The following is a 24,905-nucleotide window of genomic DNA, read 5'->3' on the forward strand; positions in this document are numbered from 1 at the left end:
AACAAAATACTTAGTAAGAAACATGGTAAAAGATATAGTAAAATAGATATTTTAAAACCCAGGAAATACGTAGTAAAAAAAAAATACAAAGCAAGAAACATAGTTAAAAACATAGCAAAAATAAATGTATTTTTCATATGTATGGCAAAAAACATAGTAAAAAGAAAAATCATTAAAAAATTAATTTAAAAAATACTAAATTTAATCTGGCAATTGAAAGTAATTCACTGTTATTATCGCATTTCAAAAATAAAGATGTAATGATACAGAGAGGCAAAAGTAAAAGTATTGCCATATTTCTTAAAAAAGAGATTGTACACCAGGCGACGACAGGTATCATTAATTTAATTGTTTTTATGACATCAAAACTAATAACATGGAATTAGATTGTGAGAACTTTACTGATTTTATCAATGTCCTCTATAACAGTTAAAGAAACACGGTTAATATAATATAAATATATGTATATATATATAAATATTAATATATATACTCGTTTATGACAACAGATATTGATAATATTTTACAGATGAAAATTTGGAAGTCTAGGGCCTCGATTATGATGGGAAGATAAAGACGTCATACCTCCACCTTGACGGTATAGTTGAAGATAAATTCCCTCTAGCGATTATAAAGATATACTACCAACCCCCCACCTTCAAGTTTTGGGTAGGTACATCGATATGAATCAAGGAGAATCAGGATTCTGAGAAGTGTAGTGGTGGTTGACGCGTTTACGTACCCCGATTAAGGTCCCGAGACCAAATGACGCAGATATTTCACTGTCTTTAGACTGACACCTGTAGCTCAATCACATATAACTATCGACGTGCTAATAAGCGATGTGATAACAATTGTTCACAGTGGTTGTTTATCGTATTCGCAATCGCAATGCAACGTCCGTGAACACCTAATATTAAATGTCAAAATATTTGCGTTTCGCGACGCAATCACATATTTAAATTTCACCGGTGTAAACATGGAAAATATTCCAAAACTGCTTTATCTATTTATTTATTTATTATTTATCTTGCTATTAATTGTATTTAGCCGGCGGTTGGCAATCCAAATGTCAAGAAAAGCAGTCGCCATAGTAACTGTAATTTAATTTTCACTTTTTTGTATTAGATTCTCCTTACTATTTTGCAAATTCAATATATTGTATTATTTTTATAGCAAACGCCGATTTTTCACCAGTGAACTGTATTTATTTACGAGGAAAACAAAAAACAAACCGACACGAGCGTTCACTTAGAAATTACACACGCGTTGACTTATGACTTCGATAACTTGAGCATGTTTATTTTTGTTCATTGTGATAGCTCAAATGCTTAGCATGTTTTTAAGCACGTCGATAATTATTTGTGATTGAGCTACTTAACAGTAAGGCTGATTGCTTGCATTACTATCGTACTCTTAACCGCACCTAGTGGTGCATTGGGCACTGCATATATAAACCAAATGCAGCGTCAATCTTACCTAAGAAATATTGCGGTGTAAACCACCTTATACATCAATGTTTTATGCAGATCTTTGAGAGAATCGAAACTGGGACCTCGGTCATGGAAAGCGAACACGAGGCGGACTTATTTTAACTCTAACTAACTAACTAACTAACTAACCATCACGCCATTTCCCCGGAGGGGTAGGCAGAGAGGATAGAACGCCACACCACTCTGTCCTGGCACACTTCCTTTGCTTCCTTCACATTCATACATCTTCTCATGCACGCACGTCGATTATTCCGACTTTTTACATGACCACTTTCAAGAATTTGTTGTACTTGATCATGCCATGTCTTTCTCGGCCTTCCTCGACTTCTACAACCAGACACATACGCATCATAAATCTTTTTAGCCGTTCTTTCATCATTCATTCGCTCCACATGACCGAACCATCGCAAAAGACCTTTCTTAATTTTGTCGATAATGCTTAACTCAGCCTTGCATTCTGCTCTAATTTCGACATTAGGGCACCTATCATACATTGTTATTTTAACTCGATTATCATATTCAGCTTTTTTACTCGACGGCAGTCATCGAATCCAAAACATTCGTCCAAAATTCTATAGTCCTTAAAATATACCTTTAATTAAAATGACAGCTGCCAAACTAATGTCACTAGTGATGGGAAATTACTGATCACTGATCGAGTACCGATCAAATCGATTTCATCAGTTTTTTCATGCAAACGTGAAACTCTGTTTCCGAAAATTGATATAAAAACGCAAAAACAAGCCTATTATGTGTTTAAGACACAAGACACAAGACACTATTCACCAAAAAATAGGAGACCATTTTTCATCAACGTTCTTCGATTTTCATTTATTCGATCGATTTGCATTGATCAATTTGTCCCATCTCTAACATTTTTACAAAATGATGTAACCTTGTAAGAACGTCGTTAAAAATATAGTTTAATTTTAGTTTTTTAAAGTTTTCAAGCTGATTCTATATAATTTTGTTGATTTAAATATCAAGCTTTATATTTAAAAAAAATAATTAACATGCCAGATACGAATGATTTTTCGTGTGTCAATATTATTAATTACTCCTTTGACGTTATTATTACAAAGTTATGTCGTCACTTTTGCTGACAACTGACATTCTAATCAAGCTAAATTTTAAGGACTATAGTGATTCTTAATCCGCCCGGACACGATTACCTAATGATATCTTGCACTGTAGACCCGTCTTTAATCGTCATTTAGCACATTTGCACCTCACTGGGCGAATGCCGTTTCCGCAATAATCTACCTGTTTCCGCAATAATCCACTTGACCAGAATAGGAAAGAGATGTGAATGAAATTCCATGAGCAGACATGATGTCTACTGCATTCCCTCGGCTTCTATACAAACACACATGGACTACCTTTATGCTTATTCTCTGTTCGTGTTATATTACAACACCACTTTTGCGGGCAACAAAATGGACGGCGCCCTGAGCACAGTAACGGGGGAAAATCACATACTACGAATACCGATAAAAATATGTGAAATAGATAAAAAATAATTAATTGTATTTTCAAAATCAATACGGATTCTTTGGAGAAATGTTTTCATTTATAAATGTAAAAATAAAATTTTATAAAAATACGTTGTTATAAAAATGCGACGTGTTTGGCCTGGGTTGTTGTGACTTCAAGATTCGTGATATTGTTCTGAACAAATTTCGATAAGCAAGAACAAATAAACACGAATCATGACGTATTAGGAGCGTGGTCAATGTAATCACTGTTTTTGCGGGAATCCAAAATTACAAATTTAAAAGTATTATTTATGCTGCTAATAATTATCGTTTTTTTTGTTTTACTGGACAGTATTTCATAGAGCTTTATTACTTATTATTAAAAATGTATAAAAAACCCTGATATTTCCTTATTGCTATTAAAAACATGTCGATCGAAGCAAGACTGGCAGTGCACAGCGGGGTTTTAGTCCCAACACTCGCGTATAGAAGCAAAACATACAATCGGCAGAGAAAGAGGACAAAAGCATAGTGAACGCGATCGAAATGCGGTCTCTTAGATGAATTGTTTTATTTTTAACAAATTACAACAGACGTAGAGAACATTTTAGAGAAATAAATATGGAAGTCTAGGCATGTACAGGGTTTATGAGCTGTCATTGGCTGGTTTAAGTGGCCACTTACCCACTGTGTAACTTTAACCATTTTGCCAATGTTCAAACATCCATATTTCTTCTATTCTTCCATCTATTGACTTAAGTGAAGTTAATGAGTTGAAACCTTTATTTTTGTGAAAAGATTCATCTGGTCGAATTATTTCACATACTAGGCTACGCCTGAAAAAAATCCAGTTTTTTTACTTCTTCTTGGACCAGTTTGTTTTATTACAATATTTTGAGTTTGTCCAAGTGTTTGTAGACAAAAGACTGGATTTCACCCCCTCGGAAGTCATTGAGATTAACTAATTACAACAAAAGTGGAATTTTAAAGAAGGGAATATGGAAGTCTAGGCATTTACATGGCTTGTGGCCCGTTTTATTTTCACTTGTTATTTGGTTATGGTTGCATTTATTTTTTCCCACTAATTTTTTTTCTAAAGTTTCAAATGTATTAAAGTATGTATTTATTGATTAATTTAGTAGTATTTTTTCTCTCTCAATTTTTTTACTTTTTGGAAATATTTTAAAACATTTTATCTGTTTTTTGAATGAGTTAAAATCTGAAATACAAATAATAGCGGGTTAAAGGTAAAATTTATAGAAATATTTAACATTAGGAAAGCTTTAAAAAATAATGTTCCTTTGATCAATAATCAAACAACCTTTCAATATATCCCGTTATACACTTTGACAGGCGCCGTGGCGCAGTTGGTAAGAAAGCCAACTGTGAAACTAGCGTCGCTGGTTCGATTCCCGACAGTTGCAAGAAAAAATCCAAGAAAGATTTTTCTCAATCGGTCTGGGTGTTGTGGTATATTTTTCACTACCTCCTTCCATATCCCCTCTTTCCTACCCGCTGACAAGCCCCTAAATAGAAGCTTGGCGAGTTATTCCTTTGCAAAATAAATAATAAAAAATACGATGTTCCATTTTAATGGTCACCCTAAACCTATTAAACTAGTGGTATCTAGCTCCTTTTGTTTTTTGTGTCAACTTTTACGATTTTTCAATATTTTTAGAATTATTTTGTTTATTCTGATTCTGCTTTATTTTTACTATTGTAAGTCTACGGTGAAAAATGTTGAAGTCAACGGAAAATAATTTAAAGATAAATATATTCGATAAAACCTTGCACATAACAAAAGTAAGGTACAAATAATTTGCAACTACAAAAAAAAAAAACCTTTTAAACTAAAGCTCCTCCTTCCATCCCCTCTCCTCTTTTCTACTACTTCTCCCTCAACATAAAATATTTTCATGACCTAATCAGTGCATGTTAGTCCTAATCAGTGCATGTGCTTATTAAAACGCGTGTCGTGTTGGTTGAATATTTTTTTGCAATAACTATGGTGAAGGTGTATAGTGGGTGTTGCACGTTAGTTTAATTGGTGTTCTGTCAAAGAAACAGGTAGTTTTCGAAACAGGTAGATATAGAAATGTCGATAAGTGGTTATATACAAATATTTAATAACATTGGTTTCAGACAAAACCTTTTTTTTTATTTCCTCCCGGATGAAAGATGCTATTCCGTCGCCGTCAGAATAAGGCAAAAGAGAGTGTCCGCAGAACGTGTTCTGTAGGTAGAAAGTATGCCTTGGGCAACTGCGGGCTGAACGTGGACTTTACCTACAGACTTCTTTACCTATAGATAGAACTCTCAACTGCAAAATTGCTTTAAGTTTTTTTCTGTACCTCCATTTCTACTCCCTCCAATAAATATCCAGCTTTTTTATCTTGTTAGACAAATATATTTAAGGATCTTGCATGAAGAAGCGGGCATATTAATTTTTTTCACTCAACTCTTTTTAAACAGACTATTTGTAAAAAAAAAATTGAATTGTTTTGAATTATTGTTTGAAGCGCAAGAGCCAATTCTGTTGAAGAACAAGCATCTGAAATCATCACAATAAATCTGCCACATGTATAATAACGATAAATAAATTTAGTATTTTTTTATTTGTTAATAGACGATCAAACTGTAGAGGTATAATATTATACTCTACTAGATAGTTGCTATTTGTTAGTTTATGCTAAAGATATGATTTTGTGGATTTAATGGATTTAACCTCAAGCAATAGATAAATAAAATAATTTAAGTTGCTTACAATTCATGATTTATTACACACGAAAATTCAGAGATTAAACAAAGAATACTTTAAAGTGAATTTGAATACTGGTGAAGACAGAGAAGGGCGAGTGACGTGTTGCGCGCCGTTAAATAGGTCCATTGGGCACTGCGGTCATAGACAACAACACATCCTCATCTCTCACTCTCTGGTCCCCACAAAACTAAGTTTTTTTTTGTATATTTCAAAAATATTTGTATAATCGGCCTCTTGGTGTAGTGGTCAGTGGGTTGGCCCACCATGCAAGAGGTATCGGGTTCGATTCCCGACATGGTTGACTTATTTAAAATTTATTTAAAAACGCGTTTTTACACTAGAATATTTCAGAGTCCCTGGACTAGTACTTGAAGCGTAAGACAGATCATCTTACCAACATGTAACAAAAACGATTAAGATACACTGCGGTTGGTGGAGCTATTCAATGCCCTGTGCACCATTAGGTGCGAAAAAGGAATAATGATGATGATATTTGATCTATTAGAATCCTTAATTTTTTTAAGGTTTGCTCTTGCAATTCTCAACCTACGGCCCGTTGTATCGCTGTAAACTGTAGCTAACTTCGTGATTGATAATGATAGAATAGTTTTTGTCCGTATTAGTGACTCTAATAACCAGTGGCGTATAATTGTTCTAAGGTAAATCCCATATTTATATATGGCTATTTTGAAAGAAACTCGAGAGAAATAGATTATTTTGTCATACGAAAGAGAATCATATTGTAGTATATTTCAGGTAAAAATATCGGTTTTAGAAAAAGCGAGAGATTTATCTACTCTTTTGCTAACACACTTCCGATTTATTTTATGCGAGTACATTGCGTTGTATTGAATAAATAGACACGCAGATAAATATATAATTTAATAAATTCCGCCACTAAGTGGAACATGTGGACATCACCAGTTGTCTCCAGGAGACCCTATCGCCAACCAGCACTTTCCCCTCCTACCACGTCAATCTAGCGTCCCTTAGTTCCGCCGAATAAAGTCAAAAGATCGCCATCGAGAGCCTTCCAGGACACGTAGATGTAAAAAACAGGCAACTACAAAATGTAAATACATATTTATTGGATTAAGGAATATTTTAAAAATCAATAATTTAAAAATAGCTTATTACCCAATTGTACAATCTTTGTTACAATATGGTATTGTAGGGTGGGGTGGTTCATACGCTAATTTATTAAACCCTCTTAAAATAGTATAAAGATTAATTATTAAAGTTACCCACAACATTCAATAAGGAAAGTCTATTCAAATATTTAAGGTTCATACAGTAGACGCTCTTTATAAAATAAATTCTATTATCCAAATATATATAAAAAAAATTAAAAAAAAGAATTTGAGATGAGTAAGTCACTCAGATACCAACATAATATTAAATTTCCTAAATTCCACACAAGTCATGGTTAAAATAGCTTTGTCTTCGAAGGTGTAAAAATTTATAATAATCTTCCCAATGAACTAAAAACTATAAAAAAACATATCAATAAATACATTTAAAGTAAATCTAAAGAAATTTTTTGAACACGTGTAAAAACTACATTTAATTTGAATAAGTATGAATGTATTTTTGTTTTATGTTTTTTCTTTATATATCCTATGTTTTTATTTTTTCTCATGTACTCGTATTTAAAATTATATAAACTCTTATAATAAACAATAAACAACTACAACAGTGTAAGTCACTCTCCAAGCACAAGAGTTACTCTCTTTTTTAGAGAGTTACAGTGATAACATTTACTAGATGTGTAAAAGTAGATATGTATTGAATTTTTAAAAAAACATGTACCTTTTATAAAATTTATTGCTAAAAAATAAACTTTGGTTTGTGTTTTCTAAGGGGTGCGCAGCACTTGTCCACCGCCGCACCTTCGAGAAGCTCGTTATAGGAGGCTGCTACTTCCGTTCTCAGACTTCAATGTTAGTTATAAAATCAAACTATCTTATGCCTCATATTCTCCTCAATCACTTACTGTCAAAACTCAGAAATTTGGTGTTCCGAGCACATTATTAATATTTATTTATTTATTAATTAAATTATGCATACATTTGTTAAGGTATCATACATACATACACAGCTTATAGCGACACAATCAGGAACGACCCATGTCTGTGAACTTGCTCCGACTCGCTAGAAAATCCGTGTTGAGTCGGGGCACTTATAATGCATTCATAACCATACATTCACACACATATGTACATACACGTTCGCACATACATATTTATATTATATTTAAAAAGCAAAGAATGTTATTTTAGTGTGCCAAGGTGCAAAATTGATGCTGCACAAAATCACTTTATTTTATTTATTATATTTTAATTTGATCATGAAGTTTAGTGTTTGAATGATATTAAAATAAAAAAAATAAAAAAACTCTAAACAGAGGGAAAACATTTTTGAGAAAGGAATATGGAAGTCTAGGCATTTACAGGGCTTATGACCTGTCGTTGGCTGATTCAAGGTGCCACTCTACATACTGTGTAACATTCACCATTCTGCCTATGTTTAAACATCTTCTCACATTTCCTCAACTTTTCCGTCTGTTGACAAATTTAGATCTGAATAACTCCCTAGGGTGGAAATCCAGCCAGTCTGCAAACATTTGGACATACTCAAAACATTGTTGAATCAACTAACCGGTAAAAAATGGCTAATGGCAAAGAAGAAGATAGGCAAAGTGATGAATGTCACACACTGTGTGAAGTGGCCACTGACAAACCAGCCAATAACAGGCTGTAAGCCCTGTAGATGCCTACACTTCTGTGTTCCCGTCTCTTAAATGTTCTCCATCTCTGATGTAATATGTTAAATATACTTGCATTTGTGAATACCATTTTTATACGTATATATGTATATATATTTAATTTTTTTTTGTTTAAATTCTTTACAAGTTTTGGTTTGAATGTTACACAGTGTGTAAAGTGGCCACTTAAACCAGCCAATGACAGGTCATAAATGCCTAGACTTCCATATTCTATTCTCAAAAATGTTTTCCCTCTCTGTTGAAATAAATTTAAATCTTTACAAGTTATTTACAATTTGCTTTTTAATTGAATCACTTTTCTTAGATTCATATTTTTTTCTTTTTACAATGTTTATTTATTTATTTATTTGACACTTTATATACATATACAATAAATATACATATAAGGGCGGGCACATTGCCTTAAGGCAATTTCTTCCTACCTACCCAAACCGTTCAGTTTGAGAAAATTATAAATACATCGACATATTGAATCTTACAATTTTATACAAAAATTAAAAGCAAAGATTAACAAAAATAAATATAAATATTAAAATAACACTATACTATGAAGAGAGGAATGTAAAGTAAAGTTGTAAAGTTTTACTTTTTGTTTTGCATAGCAGAATGCTTTTTATTATTTCTACATGTACACAAAAAAGCGTTGTTTATTTTTTAATTATTACTTAGTATATTTGTACTTACCTGTATATTTTTTGCGAAAAATATTGTTTTGTAAAATTAAAATAAAAAAATAAATAAAAAAATTGCAAATCTTTTTAAAAAAAGTTTAATTGTAAAACGAAAAATAATGTTTATTTGCTACAAGAAATATATTTTTTATATCAAGGCATATTTTATAATGATCGTATCAGTTACTTGGTCTATCTATCAACCAGTTTGTTAGAAAAAAGTAGGATTATAGAATAGTAGGGTGTTTGCATCTCTAAGAAAAGTTTCTTTTCATTTTTATAATAACCGGGTATTAGATTAGAAACCAGCAGGAAGTATCTTTACCTTTTATAACACCTGTTGTACCTGAATTAAAGAAATATTTGATTTCATAAAATGTATAATACTCGCATTTTCAGAGCCATACCGCGAGCCTTCAGAGGAGCATTTTTCATGTACTTCTATAAATATCATAATTAATTTTTTGGAAAACAGAATTTTTTATGTATATTTTTTTAATGACATCAAAAACGCACTTGACCAACGAAATTATACACACCGGACGCGGACTAATGAAGCGGTTGGGTGGGGAATGGGGAGGGGTTTGGGTTTGTGGAAGGGATGCAGTTTGAGACGTAAAAGATTTTCTCCATTTTAAAATCATAATAATTCTTGTTTTCCACAAAAAAATATATCTTGAAAACTTATGAAAAAAATAATAAAAATCAACTACTTAGAACTATGTCAGTTCTTCCGAATCTTCTAATGAATATGTGTTGTGATAGGTATCTAGTTTCCGCAAAGACAACTCAACAGTCAGCAGATCTCATCGAAGAGTTCTTGTGACGTCACGGGTGGAGTAATTACAAAACATAAAAAAATCATAGGGCAGATAATACGATATTAATATTTTTTAATTTTTTAAAGTTGGCTTAGTTGATAGAATATTAAAAATGAAAAAAAAAACGAACTTCCTCATTATGTTGGACTTGACGTTATTGTTTTTCTTTTTGTAAATGATGAAAAAATTTTTTTTTTATATTTATTTATTTTGATATCGCCTCGTCATTTGCCACAATTAGATGAGTGTTGTCCATAGTTAGTGCTACAGACTGGCAGATGGAATAAATACTTATTTTTTGTCACGCGAAAGGGGATATTAAGATGAATTTTGGAGAGTAGGTTAAAAGAGTCTACTTTATTTTTTAATAATTTATACAAATATCATAATTCAGATAAAGCGCGTCTATTTTCAAGGGTAAAAAATTGATTTGGTTGAGCAGATTGGCTGTCAGTGGAAAGGGTTTTATTGTTTTTTTAATCAAGGTATTTAAAAAAAATTCGTTGAACATTTTCAATCCTTTCTATGTTTGTAATGTATTGTGGGCTCCACACAACGGATGCAAACTCCAAGTTACTGCGTACAATAATAATCAGATCCTCGAATCAACTACAAAATAAAGAAGAAAAAAAAAATTCAAATTAAAATAAAAACACGCCGAGATTATGGATTTAATTTAAGGGGAGATTACAATAGCAGTTAATGTGAATTTCTCGGGCCTGGGTATTCGGAGCTGTAATTACTGTGCGTAATACGAATGCATACTCATCACTATTACGAAACTTGAGAATTACGAAGTTGTCTACTTGTTTCATTGTGAATATTATAATCCGACTTAAGTATAATACAATTGTAGAGAAAGCGAAGAATATTCATCATACAAATATTGCCTAATATTAAAATAAACATTTACTTTATTCATATATAAAGTATTATAAAATATTGAAAGACCAGAAAAAAGGTAGGAAGAACGAAAGAGAAAGAAACTAATATTAAAAATAGTGAGACTTTTAATTTTTTTTTAAATAAACAGGGAGAACTCTTGATACTCCCGTCGGATTTTTAGTTCGTGAATGCGAAATTACATACGTTGTTACTTTTATTATTGGGAGGTGCTTTTGTATTATTTATTTATTTTATTTTATTTGGGATATTTACAGCTATTACATAAGCAAAATAATTAGAAAAATCTTAACAATACTAAAGCCAATTAAAAAAATCCACTGTAAATATAATGACACATAATATATAAGAAAAGAAGTTTAGTAATTGTATTTGTGTGACGTTTGTATTCATGTGTATGTGAATGTGTGTATGCGTGAATGAATGAGGGAGAGGATACATGTGCGTGTGGGAATGAATGAAGGAGAGGGTGCGTGTGTATGGGTGCGTAAGTATGAAAAAAATATGCGCTTAAAACTTGTAAATTGTATTAAAAATGGTACAATAAAGAGATAGTAAAAAGTTAGAAACCTTTTTGTTAAAATTCAAATGACGAAATGATATAAATTGTTTTTTTTAAGTATGTTAAATTTCAAAACCGTATTCAGAAAAAAAGCATTTTATTTTTTAAATTGAACTGATACACATCGAATGAATAATGTGCGACGAGTCCTATACAATACGGTAGGTAACCACAAAATGCAGTAAATACAAAATGATGACAACAATAAAATAAGGTTTGACAATACGCGAACGTTGATTCAAAACGAACACACAAATGCATATTATATGCACCTACATAATATATAAATAAGAATAACATATAAGTTTGATAGAAATGATTCAGATTATAAAAATCAGGTGTTACAAACAGTTGGCCCGCAGTACGGGGATACATAATTATATTTAAAGATCTTCTCACTATAAAACTTATATATGTTCAGGAATAGAGAGCAACGGAGAGGAGGATGCGGACAAAGACAATTTATTACCTATGGCAGTTATCAGAAAGAAAGCTACACAAATCATTTATTCATCAAAATCATCAGTACAAATGGCTTCCCTGTGAAGAATTGATCGATGGTAAAAAACAACGCTCTGCATTTGTAAATCGTGGTGCACGCATTTTGTTCGGAACTCCAGATTTTACTGCCACCTTCTTCTTCTAAAAGACGCGGCATTTTCACAATATCACAATTTATTATTTTTTTCTAATGTAAGCGCTTAACTCACGTTCTTAGCTCTTCTCTGTAAACACATCGGTCACTAAAATAGACCGACCCGTTCCGGAGATATAATTGAACTGAGCGCTCGCCGAGTCCACACAAGCCCAAATTTAGACCCCCACGTGCAGCCCTGTGACGTCACATCGCAACCTCCCCCGGCTCGTGATAAACTAGTTTTGGTAGTCGACAAAACGGGCTATCCATTGTTTTCGATATTTTGTAATTCTTGTACACGAGGTTTCTTCAAAGTTCATAAATATTGGTCGCGGCTAAACTTGTGATGACGATGTTAATTCGCATTCGCTAACCATGCGAAGGAACTGATAAAAGAGTACAGGCAAAGGTTTTCCTTTCGACCTAATAAAGCTTGGCCAAAATTGAAATTGAAAGCGAAATCACTACAGCCCGCCCAGAGCACTGTAAATTAAACAAACACCTTGCTAGAATGAACCTTTCTGAAACTTCTAGATTTACTTTCTACAGTAGAGATGTAGAAACATCTATACACATTATATGTGAATGTGATGCTTTATATCATAAAAGAAGCCGCATCCTCGGGGAAGAATTGGTTAAACCTGAGGACGTTAGAGCGCTTGCCCCTCGTCTAATAGCCAAGTACTTTATGGATCTGAACTTATAGCGGAAAATCTAGCAAAATATCATCCTCTACACAGTAGCCAGGTTTTTTAAGGACATGGGCCCCGATTACAAACGCTATCTTCACACAAAGTAAAATCGATATTTATTATATTGTAAAAATAATGATTTACAACGCATGTTACACAAGTTTCATCCAGCATATCAGAAATTTAACATAAATATCTCAGTCAGTAAAACAAAAAGCACCCCAAGAGATCCAAACTGATGGTAGATGATAAGACAGTGAAAGAGGTTAGTTTTTTAAAGGTTAAGGTGTTGAAATCTGCCACAGCAGCCTTTACTCCGAAGTGAGGGAACAAACTAATGAAGCCTCAGCAATATCTGGATACTTGATAAATATCGGAAGTCACAATAAACACACGTGGATTGAAAGCTAGATCCGTATATACAAACGTATATCAGACCAATAATGAAATATGCAGTAAAGACGAGAGCAGATACGGTAAGAGCAAAAAATTTCTTCAGAACGTCAGAGATGAAAGTACTAAGGGCAATAGCAGGGAAAGCCCTTTAGGGATAGAATCCAGAATCCAGAAATAAGAACTACTTGCGATATTCAAGACATCGTACCGTGGATCAGAACAGGGGGAAGGTTCTGGAGAGATCCATGCGGTACATGGAATCCCAGCTGGTCGCCGTCTGCCTGGAAGATCACCAAAGAGATGGGAGGACAGCTGGAACTCAGCGTCTCAAAAATCACCTTCTAGCCGATAGCAAATCAACCGGTCTAAACAGAGAAGAAGATGAAGTATTTATCTGATCTTTGTCAGTAACCTGTAATTGAACATGTTTAAAAAAAATACAAAATTTTACTTTGCAGATATGTGTTGACTTTCCGTTGAAATACGGCTTTAAGGGGGAGAACTTCTTCACAGGGATACATCAGAATAGATTTTCGCAGATCGCATTGGCGTCAGGAGCTTAAATAGCATTGACCCCCATTTCAATGAATTGGAATAATGGGTTTCATAGTCTAGACAAAATTTTCATTTTACCAATATTTTACACGTATTTTAACATGCACACATCGTTGAAAACGACATCTCTTTTAACAAGTAGACTACATTCTTTCTTACTATGTGAAATTTTTATTACTTTCGGAAATAAAACATTAAAGGCACAACAATCGTTCAGTGTGCTACACGAACTCACGAATTTAATGTCAATTTTCGCATTCGTTACAATGGGTCATTGTCAAGGCAAAACACTCGATATAAGTCAATGTCAGAATTGTAGAATCAAATGGAAAAAACGTAACGAGATGATTGAATACTTTTGCCGCTCTTTTAAATTTATTTTCGAACCTTTTTGTTCAAAGTAGGTTTGTGAGAGCCAATTAAAGCTCCCGTTCTTAAGTGATGTTTCTGCTTGTACATGGTGGCCCGCGGCACTTGTGTGCTTTGAAAAGGACGCAATGAGGACCGAAAAGGTCGCAGAGGATAAGAGGTGGTCTCATTAGAAAAAGAGAGCCTAGAAATTTTCGTTCAGTCGCAAACCTTTAGTGGGGCATAGGGGAGACTTTTTTTTCGGCAGAGGCCTATTTTTCTCAGGCGCGCTAGATAGTCGCCAAGCAGCGGGCTTCCTGTTTAATATTTAGTACTAGAGTGATGTCAATGTCAGATAACTTCATAAAATGCCCTGCCATATCGACCCTTACTTTTTTTAAAAGAATGGTCGTTCTGTAACCGTAAACGCAATACAATATTTGATCATGATCCAGGATTTGTTTTTCGCGAACTCTCAAAGCGATGGAACTAACGGATGTGTGGTCCCGACAAGATGGAGCTACACTCCAAACGGCGAGGGTTTTGATAAGAGTTATAAAAATACCTTAGTCTACCGAATCGCTCAGTAGTATATCGGTAGTCCACCGTTTTCTACCGTCGTTTTGGTAGTTTATTTTTTAGGTAAAAAATATTAAATATTTAGATAAAATAAATACTATTTTACTATGATTTTATTATTCTTGTTTTTATTTTATTATTTTGAGCCGTTACCAAGTAGTTTATTAATGAATAATTTCATGTTTAGCGATAGTACGGCTTTTTACGGATTTACGGAAAATTAACGTGAGAATGGTGAAAAGGAAAAAACGTTAATCTATGGACTAAAATGAGGCAGTGCGCTCTGGACTAAAATAATGAAATATTTCTAATAAAATGATTAAACGGCCATTTAAAAAAATTCAATGATTTCTATATAGTTTTCTACAGAAAAAATACCGTATTCTAACGTATTAAACTGTTTCTTACACATATATAGTTTCTTACTATAAAATACCAGTGCTATAATACAGTTCTTATAATCAAATATTACTAATCAAGTGATTATACAGCCATTTTATTAAGAAAAACGTTTTTTACCAAAACTACCGAAAACGACCCTATTATACGGTAGAATACGTTTCATACAATAAACTACCTATACTACCGGCCTCACATCTCTAGTTTTGATAAACATTTTAAGAAAAACCTTCCCCTCTCTGAACTGACTGCGAACTCTTCTGACTAAACCCCCTGTGATTTATTCTTCCGGGTCGACTTTCTTGTTTACAAATCATCCTCGGACCCTGGATATCCTTCAGGACAATATTCGGTCACAAATTGCCAACATACCCATCGTTTTGCTGAGAGAGTGCACGAAAACTTCCGAAAAATGGTGAGAGTGTAGAACATGAAGGACGACATTTGCCTAATGTAACTGCTTTTCAATTTGTTTATTAATGATGTTGCTAAATCAAACTCTCGCTTTTGGCTCTTCGCGGACGACAATAAAATTCTCAAAATAATTCAAATTTTACTAAATTGTTTTTTTCTTCAATCAAACATTAATCATTTAACCAATGTTGTAAAGTCAATAAATTATAACTTTATATTAAAAAATGCAAAATAATGTCATTTCATAGAACAAAACAACTGATTTCCTTCGAGTACCCAATAGAAAACTCCAAAATTGATGTAGTTAAGTCCATCAGAGATTAAGGAGTTGTTTTGGACTATAAACTAACATACAACGAGCATAAAGATAATACAGTAAATAAATCACTGAAATTACTTGGCTTCATTAACAGAATATCCTCTGATTTTTCTAATGTCCGTACAATCAAAACTCTTTATTGCTCAACTGTTTGCCCTCTTCTAGAATATACCTCGGTGGTCTGATCTCCATTCTATGTCAATCGCATAAATCCCATTAAATCAATCCAACCTCGGTTGCTTCAAAAAGTAGCGTGGGTGCTTAGACTAGAGAGAGATAATTATTCTTATGCTGATAAATAAGTCAATGTTAAATAAATCTAGTCTACAAAAACGTAGAACTAATATTGACTCCATATATATGTTCGGCATACAAAATGGTATAATCGATGTTCCATCATTACTGAGACAAGTAAAATTAAATATTCCCACTCGTACGTTGAGAAACAATGAATCACTGTTCATCGATCAGCACAGAACAAACTATGACCTTAATTCTCCAATGACCCGTCGTATTGTTAACTCAAGACAAGATTTGGACTTTTTTGGTTCGAGTTTACAACGATTTAAACGAGCGCTAAATAAATAGCCCCAAATCTTGTTTTGATGTCCATTACGTTTGTCAATGCTTCTTTTTAATGTTTTAAACGATTCTTTTAAAGTAATATTTAAACCCTATAAATTGTATACATGGACAATGTCCGTTATAAATAAATAGCAAATTTACCATTTTGTGGTAAACGTAAAAAATAGAAATTCAATTTTTAAAACGTCAGCCGCGTTTTATAAAATTTAAAAACACAAGTGCCATGCGCCACCTTGTATTGGATCAATTTGTCACTTGATTTCGTGTTTTAATAAAAGAATTACTTACATGTTTTTTTATGTGGACTAGAGTTTTGTCCTCTTTAAAACGTGAAACGAGCGTGCGTTTGCATTTTTTTCAGTGCGTGTTGTAATCAATTGCAATTATATTTAATAATAAATAGGTACAAAATGACTTTATTTTTTATCATAACCTAGTTGTTATATTATTAATGCTACGATTGTTGTTCATGACTTGACATGCGATCAATTGTTTTTTCATGAATTATGTATTTTCTTGTTCTATTTTTATTCTTCCACTTTAAGAAAATATTTAACTATTTATTTACGTCAATATTTAATAAAAAATGATCGTTTAAGCTTCATTATTTTTTTTATTGTAAACATTATTAGTTAAATATACAAGCGTTGTAATAGATGTAAAACGCATTTGCGTAACATTTGTTAACAATTATTATTTTCTAAAAGTTATTAAATATTTGTATATAACCTCTCACCGACTTTTCTATGTCTACCGGTTTCGAGACGTACCCGACTCTCTATCAGGACACCAATTAAACCAACATGCAAAACATGCACAACCCACTATACACCTTCACCATAGTTGTTGCACAAAAATATAAAACCAACACGACATGCATTTTAATAAGCACATCACATGCCCTGATGAGGACAAACAAACACTGATTAAATTATGAAAATATTCTCTTGTTTGAGAATTAATGGAAAAAGTAGCGGGGGTGGAGGGAGGGGATAATCTTAACAGGTTTTATAGTATTTAATAGGTTTTATCCATAGGTTCTCAAACAAGAGAATATTTTCATAATTTAATCAGTGCATGTTTGTCATAATCAGTGCATGTGCTTATTAAAATGCATGCCGTGTTGGGTTTATATTTTTGTGCAACAACTATGGTGAAGGTGTATAGTGGGTTTTGCATGTTGGTTTAATTGGTGTCCTGACGAAGAGACGGGTACGTCTCGAAACCGGTAGACATAGAAAAGTCGGTAAGTGGTTATATACAAATATTTAATAACATTTAGTAAAACGTTTGACCACAAAGTTAATGCTTTAAATATTAATAATATTATTTTCTCACTTGCATTTCTTATTTATTTAATTTATTTTATCTTTATATCCTTTGCATAATTTATGAAAACTCAATTGGTTTTTTTATGTTATTTTTTTTTTTTTTGTTTTTAATACTTATTATGTATGACTATGTTTTCTGAATAAAATAAAATAAAATAATATAACTCGTCGGCCTCGTGGTGTAATAGTCAGCGCGTTTGCCTACCATGCAAGAGGTCTTAGGCTTAATTCCCGACATGGTTGATATGAAATATTTATTGTCAAGGGTGTTTTTACACCAGAATATTTAATAGTCCCAGGGCCCCGATTACAATGTGAAGCTAACAGAGTTATCTTCGGCTGTCTATTTTATTTTGTTTTATTTATTTTAACGCCCTAGTGGGCTTTTACATTGTAAAAAAATACACGGACATGGTAAATATAAACTATATAGTGATAGAAAGTATAAAATGAGTTCATACAACTAAACAAATTTAACGAAAAGAAATTAAAATAAATCAAACAATAAAAACAAAAGGGGCTCGATTACAAAATGGCTAAATGACCCATTAAATTATTATATTATATTTTATCATACCTATGCTGTGTTTGGGGTTTTGCAACTAAGAGCAAAATTTCTGAGGTGCAGATTATTCAGAATAGAGCGATCAGAAATGTGTTTCACATACCGTATGATACTCATGTAAGGGACATTTATTTTGAAACAAAAATCATGCCTTTTAGCATGCTTTCCTATTTCGAGATAACTGGCACTATCATTAATACTACTCTCGACTCAATGCACAGTAACATAAAGCCAGCTTTCATTGGAGACATCCATCGGTACAGTACTCGATCAAAAAATAATATTTATATTGGATATGTGAAGTCTACGGAGTTTGGTACTAGATCTTTACAATACATAGGTTTCAAGGAATTTAATAAATTGCCACAAAAATTTAAAGTACCTATTTCAAAATATAGAAACAGGACGTGCGAATTGAAGAATTATTTTTTCCAGAAGTACTTTGAATAAATAATGTTAGTTTATCCAGAGAATGCGCATCTTGAACATATATCTTTTAATATTTTACCGTTTTTGCTTGTATATGTAATTTTTAATACTATTTAAATGTTATTTGTGTTTTTTTTATACTTTTTTTAGCTTGTATACATAATTTCAACACGTTTTTGATTAAAAAAATTAACCTGTATTGGGTGTGCGCATATTTTGTTAATTAAAAAAAATGATTTTATTTTGTACTAGTTCAGTATGTATATACACATACATGTAATTTTTAAACTTTTAAATTTTCTTTCCCAGATTGCATAATGTAAAGATCATTTTGAATTTATTTCCATGCCTAGTATTCTGTTTATTTTGTTATTTTCAAGTATTTTTCATACCCTTTTTAATTTGTAGTATTTCATAATTTTAATTTTTCTGCTTTTGTAAATAATATTATAGTTTAAAATATAAAAACGTCTTTATATTGTTAACAAAAGTTTTTTTTTTAATTTGTAGATTGAAAAACAAAATATATCAATAGAACTAAATTCATTGCCAAGTTTATGCAGTCTCTGAATAGGCGAGTGTACAAAATAATTACTAATAGATTTGTTTATATAAAATAGCGTTTTGTTACTTTGACGGGTCAGAGTTAAAGGTAAATTAAATATCTTTAAAGAAAAACCAATATTTGTGTACAAAAATGAGTATATTTGCATGAACATTTAATGTATCTTCGTCGGCAACTTCTAATTAAAGATGCTTATAAGAAAAAATTGTATGCATATTCTGCCTTTCATACAGAAAACTTAATTTTACTTTGTAGATAAAATTGAAGATAAATGTTAACTTCCCATTAATCGGGGCCCTGGTCTGGTATCTGAAATGTAAGACTAATTGATTATCCTGCCTTCATGTAACAAAAATGATCAATATATGCTGCGATTGCTGTACCAATGCAGTGCCCTTTGCACCATTAGGTGCAGTAAAGGAATGATGATGTAATATATCGTCGTTGCACATCAAATATTGTCCATGTGACTCGGAGCACATTCTGAGAAAATCATCAAAATGCGACTTTTTGGCATAAAGTAATTAATATTTTAAATAAATATTTTACTTTATTTAAAAACACGGTATTTTTCCTACTTTGTTTATACACAGAAGTGTTATTTTCGGTTCAGTTTTTTTTTTAAATCGTTTTTATCGATTTTCTCAGAATGTTCTCCGAGTCACATGGCCCATACTTGATCTGCAACGACGATGTATTATTAAGAATGCATTAACAAATTACCGATCCTAAACTAATCTTCTGTTATTATAGAAAAAAAAGAAAGATTAGCGATTTTTACATTCACAAAGTTAGAATATGAGTTAAACTATCACTCGTTTTTTATTTCTACAATAAATAAGGAATAATTTCCTCCGAAAACTTAAATATTTAAAATATAACATTTTATAAAATATAACTCTTTTTGTGTGAATGATATTTTTTAATAAAAAAATTACGTCGTAATTCTGAGAGAGTTATATACATAAAATAAAATTATTTAACGACAAGAATTACATAATTTTTATTTTAAAGGCTCAATATATATTTTTTTTAAACATGTTTAATATAAGTACGCGATATAACCAAAAATAATATAAAGTTACAAAACGATCAATGATTTTTTAACTCAAATCCCCACACTTACACAAACTTTACTTTTTTGTTTCAGATGACTATTGCTGGGAAGAACTCCGTCTCCAAAGGTTCGGCCAAACTTCTGGTCCGAATCAATCGGAATTTCAATGGACCAAGGCCCGATTGGAGGTCTTACTATAAATCAGACTCTCGTCCGATACCCATTAGTGTCGAATTCAACACGAGAGATGAATTGGAACTCAAATTCACAGTCGAGAGGGATGATGCGACCAAAAACAATAAAGAAAATATCAACACGGTCAACACTTACGAGGGTAGAATAGTCAAAATAGAAACCTTCAAAATAGAAGAAATATTAGACTGTTTCGCAAATGAGACAACTGATTTCAAAAACACTTTGATTGTGGAGATTTTCAAAAAATCTCAGAAGGAAGAAATTGTTTTACAGTTTCAAAGTGAGCAAGAGTTTAGAAGAACTTTATTTACGTACAAATATTTCAAAATGCGCAACAGACTAGCAAATTCCTCTTCGAGCGAGCAAAGCGATGGAAGTTCTAGTCCAAGTCTTTCAACCAAGAGTAAATCTAGTATCAGCTCCAACGAAAATGGATCAAGCTCACCCGATTACAGCGCAAAAATTTTCGACTACTCAAAAAACAGCAACGGAACTGCAAGCCATTATATCAAAAAGTTTGGAAACTCACTGAATGATAACGGACCATATCAAAACTATTCCACCAAAAGTTTAGACTACATGTCCATCAATTCGTTGAAACCCAAACAAAATCGGATACAAGAACTTAACCTCGAACTAAAAACTAGAGATTTCGAGGTTAATACACTAAACAACAAAAACTCAAAATCAGAATTTAATCTTTCGCAGCTGGGGGACAGTAAAGTATTCAATGCTGTATCAGAAACCAAAAAATCTGATGTGGGAGAAATCGATGGTCTGATTTATACAGACGTTGACTACGAGAGTGTGGACTATCCGAGTTTGAGTTACTCCAGCAATAAATTTGCGAACGCTGCGGCTTTGGAAGTGCCGCAAAAGCCTCAGAGACGTAAGCAGCTCTTGAGGAGGATCAAGGGAAAAGCACCACCTCCCCCGGGAGTCGACGAACAGGGGTGGGGTGTGGACAAAGAGAAACAGGGAAACAGACAGGATCAGGGGAAAGTTGTTATCAAAGTCAATGGAGAAAAGGGAGACAAGATTCCGACCAAAGAAACAGATGGATTTCCATCCAGAACTCAAGTACCAAGAGCACATATGGGTGAGTAATTTTACTTTTTATAAAATTGTGTTTTATTGCGTTGTTCTTGGGAGTGGACTCATGTTCGGATGTGGAAAATCTGCTTACCAATCAATCACTGATAAATTGAACACAGTTATGCTGAAAGCGGCCAGCATAGAAAAGCGACACTGAGATAACAGCACTTTCGTGAAAAGAGTGAATAATCAAATCTACACAATAGTTTGAATATTTTTTACTTTGACAAATGACAAATAATGCGTACATTAGTGTTTTACAAGACAAAAAATAATATTATGTATTTTACTAGCTTTAATGATTTTGAAAGTCTGGCTGACTACACTACCTAAGATGTGCATTTGGCAGAAAACAGCAAATCCTAGTAAAGCTCTGATTAATGTTGTGGCGTTATGTATTGAACATGTTATTTTATATTTATATAAAGATTCTTAATTGCAATAAATCATTTAGTTTTTTTTTCATAATAACTTTACAAATAATTTAATTGCGTTTTATCGATCGGAAGATCTTCCAAAATATCGATAGAGTTGGCAACACTTTATTTACGTACGAGAAGAGAGACGTATATATACATATTTAAGAAATTCAAAATATTTATGTCTCATTAAATACATTTTTGCTATTTTGTTTTTAACACTTTGAAAAAATATATTTTTACATATTTTTAGTTCTTAATTTTGAATGGGTAGTTTCAAATTTTGTTTTGTGGGTATTAATCTTTAAGTATCCCTTTTTTATCTTGTTTTGGTTACATTTATGAGCACCCAATACTTTTACATGTTTTTCCTCAAGTTTGAAATATATTCAAGTTTGTGTTCATTCTTGACTTTAATTTTTTTTTCCCTATTTTTCTACTTAAAAAAAAATTAATCGTTTTATTTGGTTTCGTTGCGTTTTGTTCTTTCTTTCTTCTATTATTAGTATTAACTGTTTTATTTATTCTTTAAAGCACCAAAAACCCAAACTTTATAAGTCCACTTTTTTATATATGTACAATATTATGTCTGTACTCTTTTATTTGAATCTTAATAAAAACTAATAAGTCCGAGCACCCGATGACAAACTATTATTTAATTGGGACAAATATGTTTACTACTAATACTTAATGTTTTTATTCTTATAATGTATTCATATTGTAATTACACGTGTAATTTATTCAAGAAAGACTCTTTAATTATTATTATTATTGTATTAAGAGCATTAACAGAAAGGAGAAAAAAAAACTATAAATTCAACTAGTAACCTCAGACAAAACTTACTCTTTCATACCGATAACCATAGAACTAATTATGGTTTTCATTCCTCTAGGCCCAGAATTCTTGGGTCTGCCAACAAACATACCAGTCTTGATTTCTTTGATAACAAATTGTCTGCTTTCATACGATCACTGAATCAAATTAAATTAAAAACACCCCTCTCCCGCTTCCACTCCCGCCAAGTCTACTATATACCATTGTGTCTTTCTACAATCCTTTATAATATTTTTCTATGCATAAATTTGTCCTTTAAATGCCCATTGGGCGTATATATATAAATAAATAAATATAAATTACATTTTGATTACACGTTGATTACTGTAATATAAGTTATTAACATTAAATGTAAATAAAGTCTAACTGAATATCATTTTCCGAAATTGTATGGTTTAAACATAGAATTAAGAATAGTCCAGAAGGAGCGTAGAATCATATTTGAATACATCGGACTGTGTCCAATAATTCCCCCACTTAGACACACTTTCGCCGCGCGCATACTTGAAGTCACCGAGTAATATTGCCAGATCGCGAAGAATATAACCATAACACAAATATAAGGTAAAAAAAACCAATTTTTTAATGTTTCTAAATTTTTTTTGTTCACTCGGAAACATTGATTGACACAACAGAGTAGATAAGTAAAGGGTCATTTAATAAGAGTAATTGAATTAATGAACTTTGAACTTAAACTATAAAACAAATTTTAGTTTTACATAAAACGGATATTTTTATATCATGTTAAGTAATATTTTATGTTTTAAAGATAACATCGGCCAAACGTCCACCACGGCGTTGTTTAATCCGAGGTTCAATTTTCATTATTTCTCTTATTATATGAGCAAAATAGACTAAAAAATTTTACTACTCTGGCAACACTAACAAAATTTCCATTTTGTTTCTTCGACAATCTGACAGATGGAAAAGTAATTCAATTTTTAAGTAATGCATTTGTGACATACACATTTATTTGATAATTATACATGAAATATGATTGCATCCTGTTTCTTTAAGATCCTAGCAGTATTTCTACACTTTTAAAGGACACAACACGGCATGGTTAAATTCGAATCAGGAGTTGCGTACTGAGCGACGTCTACAAAGAAACTAATGGGTCAAAACGTAAACCTACTCATTTATGAGTAGTTTAGTCGCCTTCTGTTCGATGTGCGTATGCATGCGGTTTCTGGACTTTTCTTAATTCTATTGGTTTAAACAAAAACAAACATTTTGAATATTATGTTACATTAAGCCGAGTAGGATTAAATTATGTGTATTTGAACATAATGAATCAATCAAACGATTTCAGCCAACTTACATAATATCAATAAATTCTATCATTAACGAAGTATCATTGAAGGAAATTTGATACGGTCTCTGCAATTTATTCGTTTCAGCTTCTAATTGCTAAATAAATATTCTTTACAAAGTGTTCATTCACTCTGCGAATGGTCAGCAAGCAATCCTTGAAGGTACGGCCAATTAAAATGTGAAAGTCGGTGGAGTTTATTAATTTGATTATTAAGTTAACTTGTATGGAAATCGGTGATCGCTTTGGGTTGATGGAAAACCGCAAATATCAAAGGTTAAATGCGTAAATTTGTGTTGTAAATTCTCCATTTAACGAATAAAATATATCATTTCATTTTCGGATTGAATATGTATATAAATACCAACCGCAGTTAGGAGAACGTGGAGGGATTGAGTATATTTAAAGAAGATAATGTAAAATTCCAGATAGGGCTTATGAACTGTCATTGACTAGTTATTAAATATTTTCCCCATGTTTGAACATCCTTATATATTCAATTCTACTACATATCTGTTGATTTTTGTGAGTTAAAGAGCTGAAACCTTTATTGATGTTTTATTTCAAAGCTCACCCGAATTTGTTTCAAAGGTTTTGGACCAATTTCTCTCAACGATTTTCTCAAATCGAGTTGCATATTTCATTTTCAATTTGATAAGCTGCGATTTTAAGATTTCCAAGCTAGGGAGTTGTTCATATTTAATCCA

The 24,905-nt window shown here is 32.1% G+C and overlaps 1 protein-coding gene across 1 annotated transcript in view; it reads left to right on the forward strand.

Annotated features, from left to right (window-relative positions):
* Nucleotides 1–24,905, forward strand: part of LOC148272316 (uncharacterized) — a 130,764-nt gene that overhangs the window by 92,395 nt on the left and 13,464 nt on the right. The window contains exon 3 of the mRNA XM_088240210.1: nt 20,436–21,636. Within this exon, the coding sequence (XP_088096336.1) occupies nt 20,436–21,636 (1,201 nt within the window). The remainder of the gene's footprint in view (nt 1–20,435; nt 21,637–24,905) is intronic.

This window comes from Micrasema longulum, unplaced genomic scaffold, assembly GCF_059751315.1.
Source record: "Micrasema longulum isolate JH-2025_06_02 unplaced genomic scaffold, ASM5975131v1 h1tg002380l, whole genome shotgun sequence".
Classification (NCBI taxonomy): domain Eukaryota; kingdom Metazoa; phylum Arthropoda; class Insecta; order Trichoptera; family Brachycentridae; genus Micrasema; species Micrasema longulum.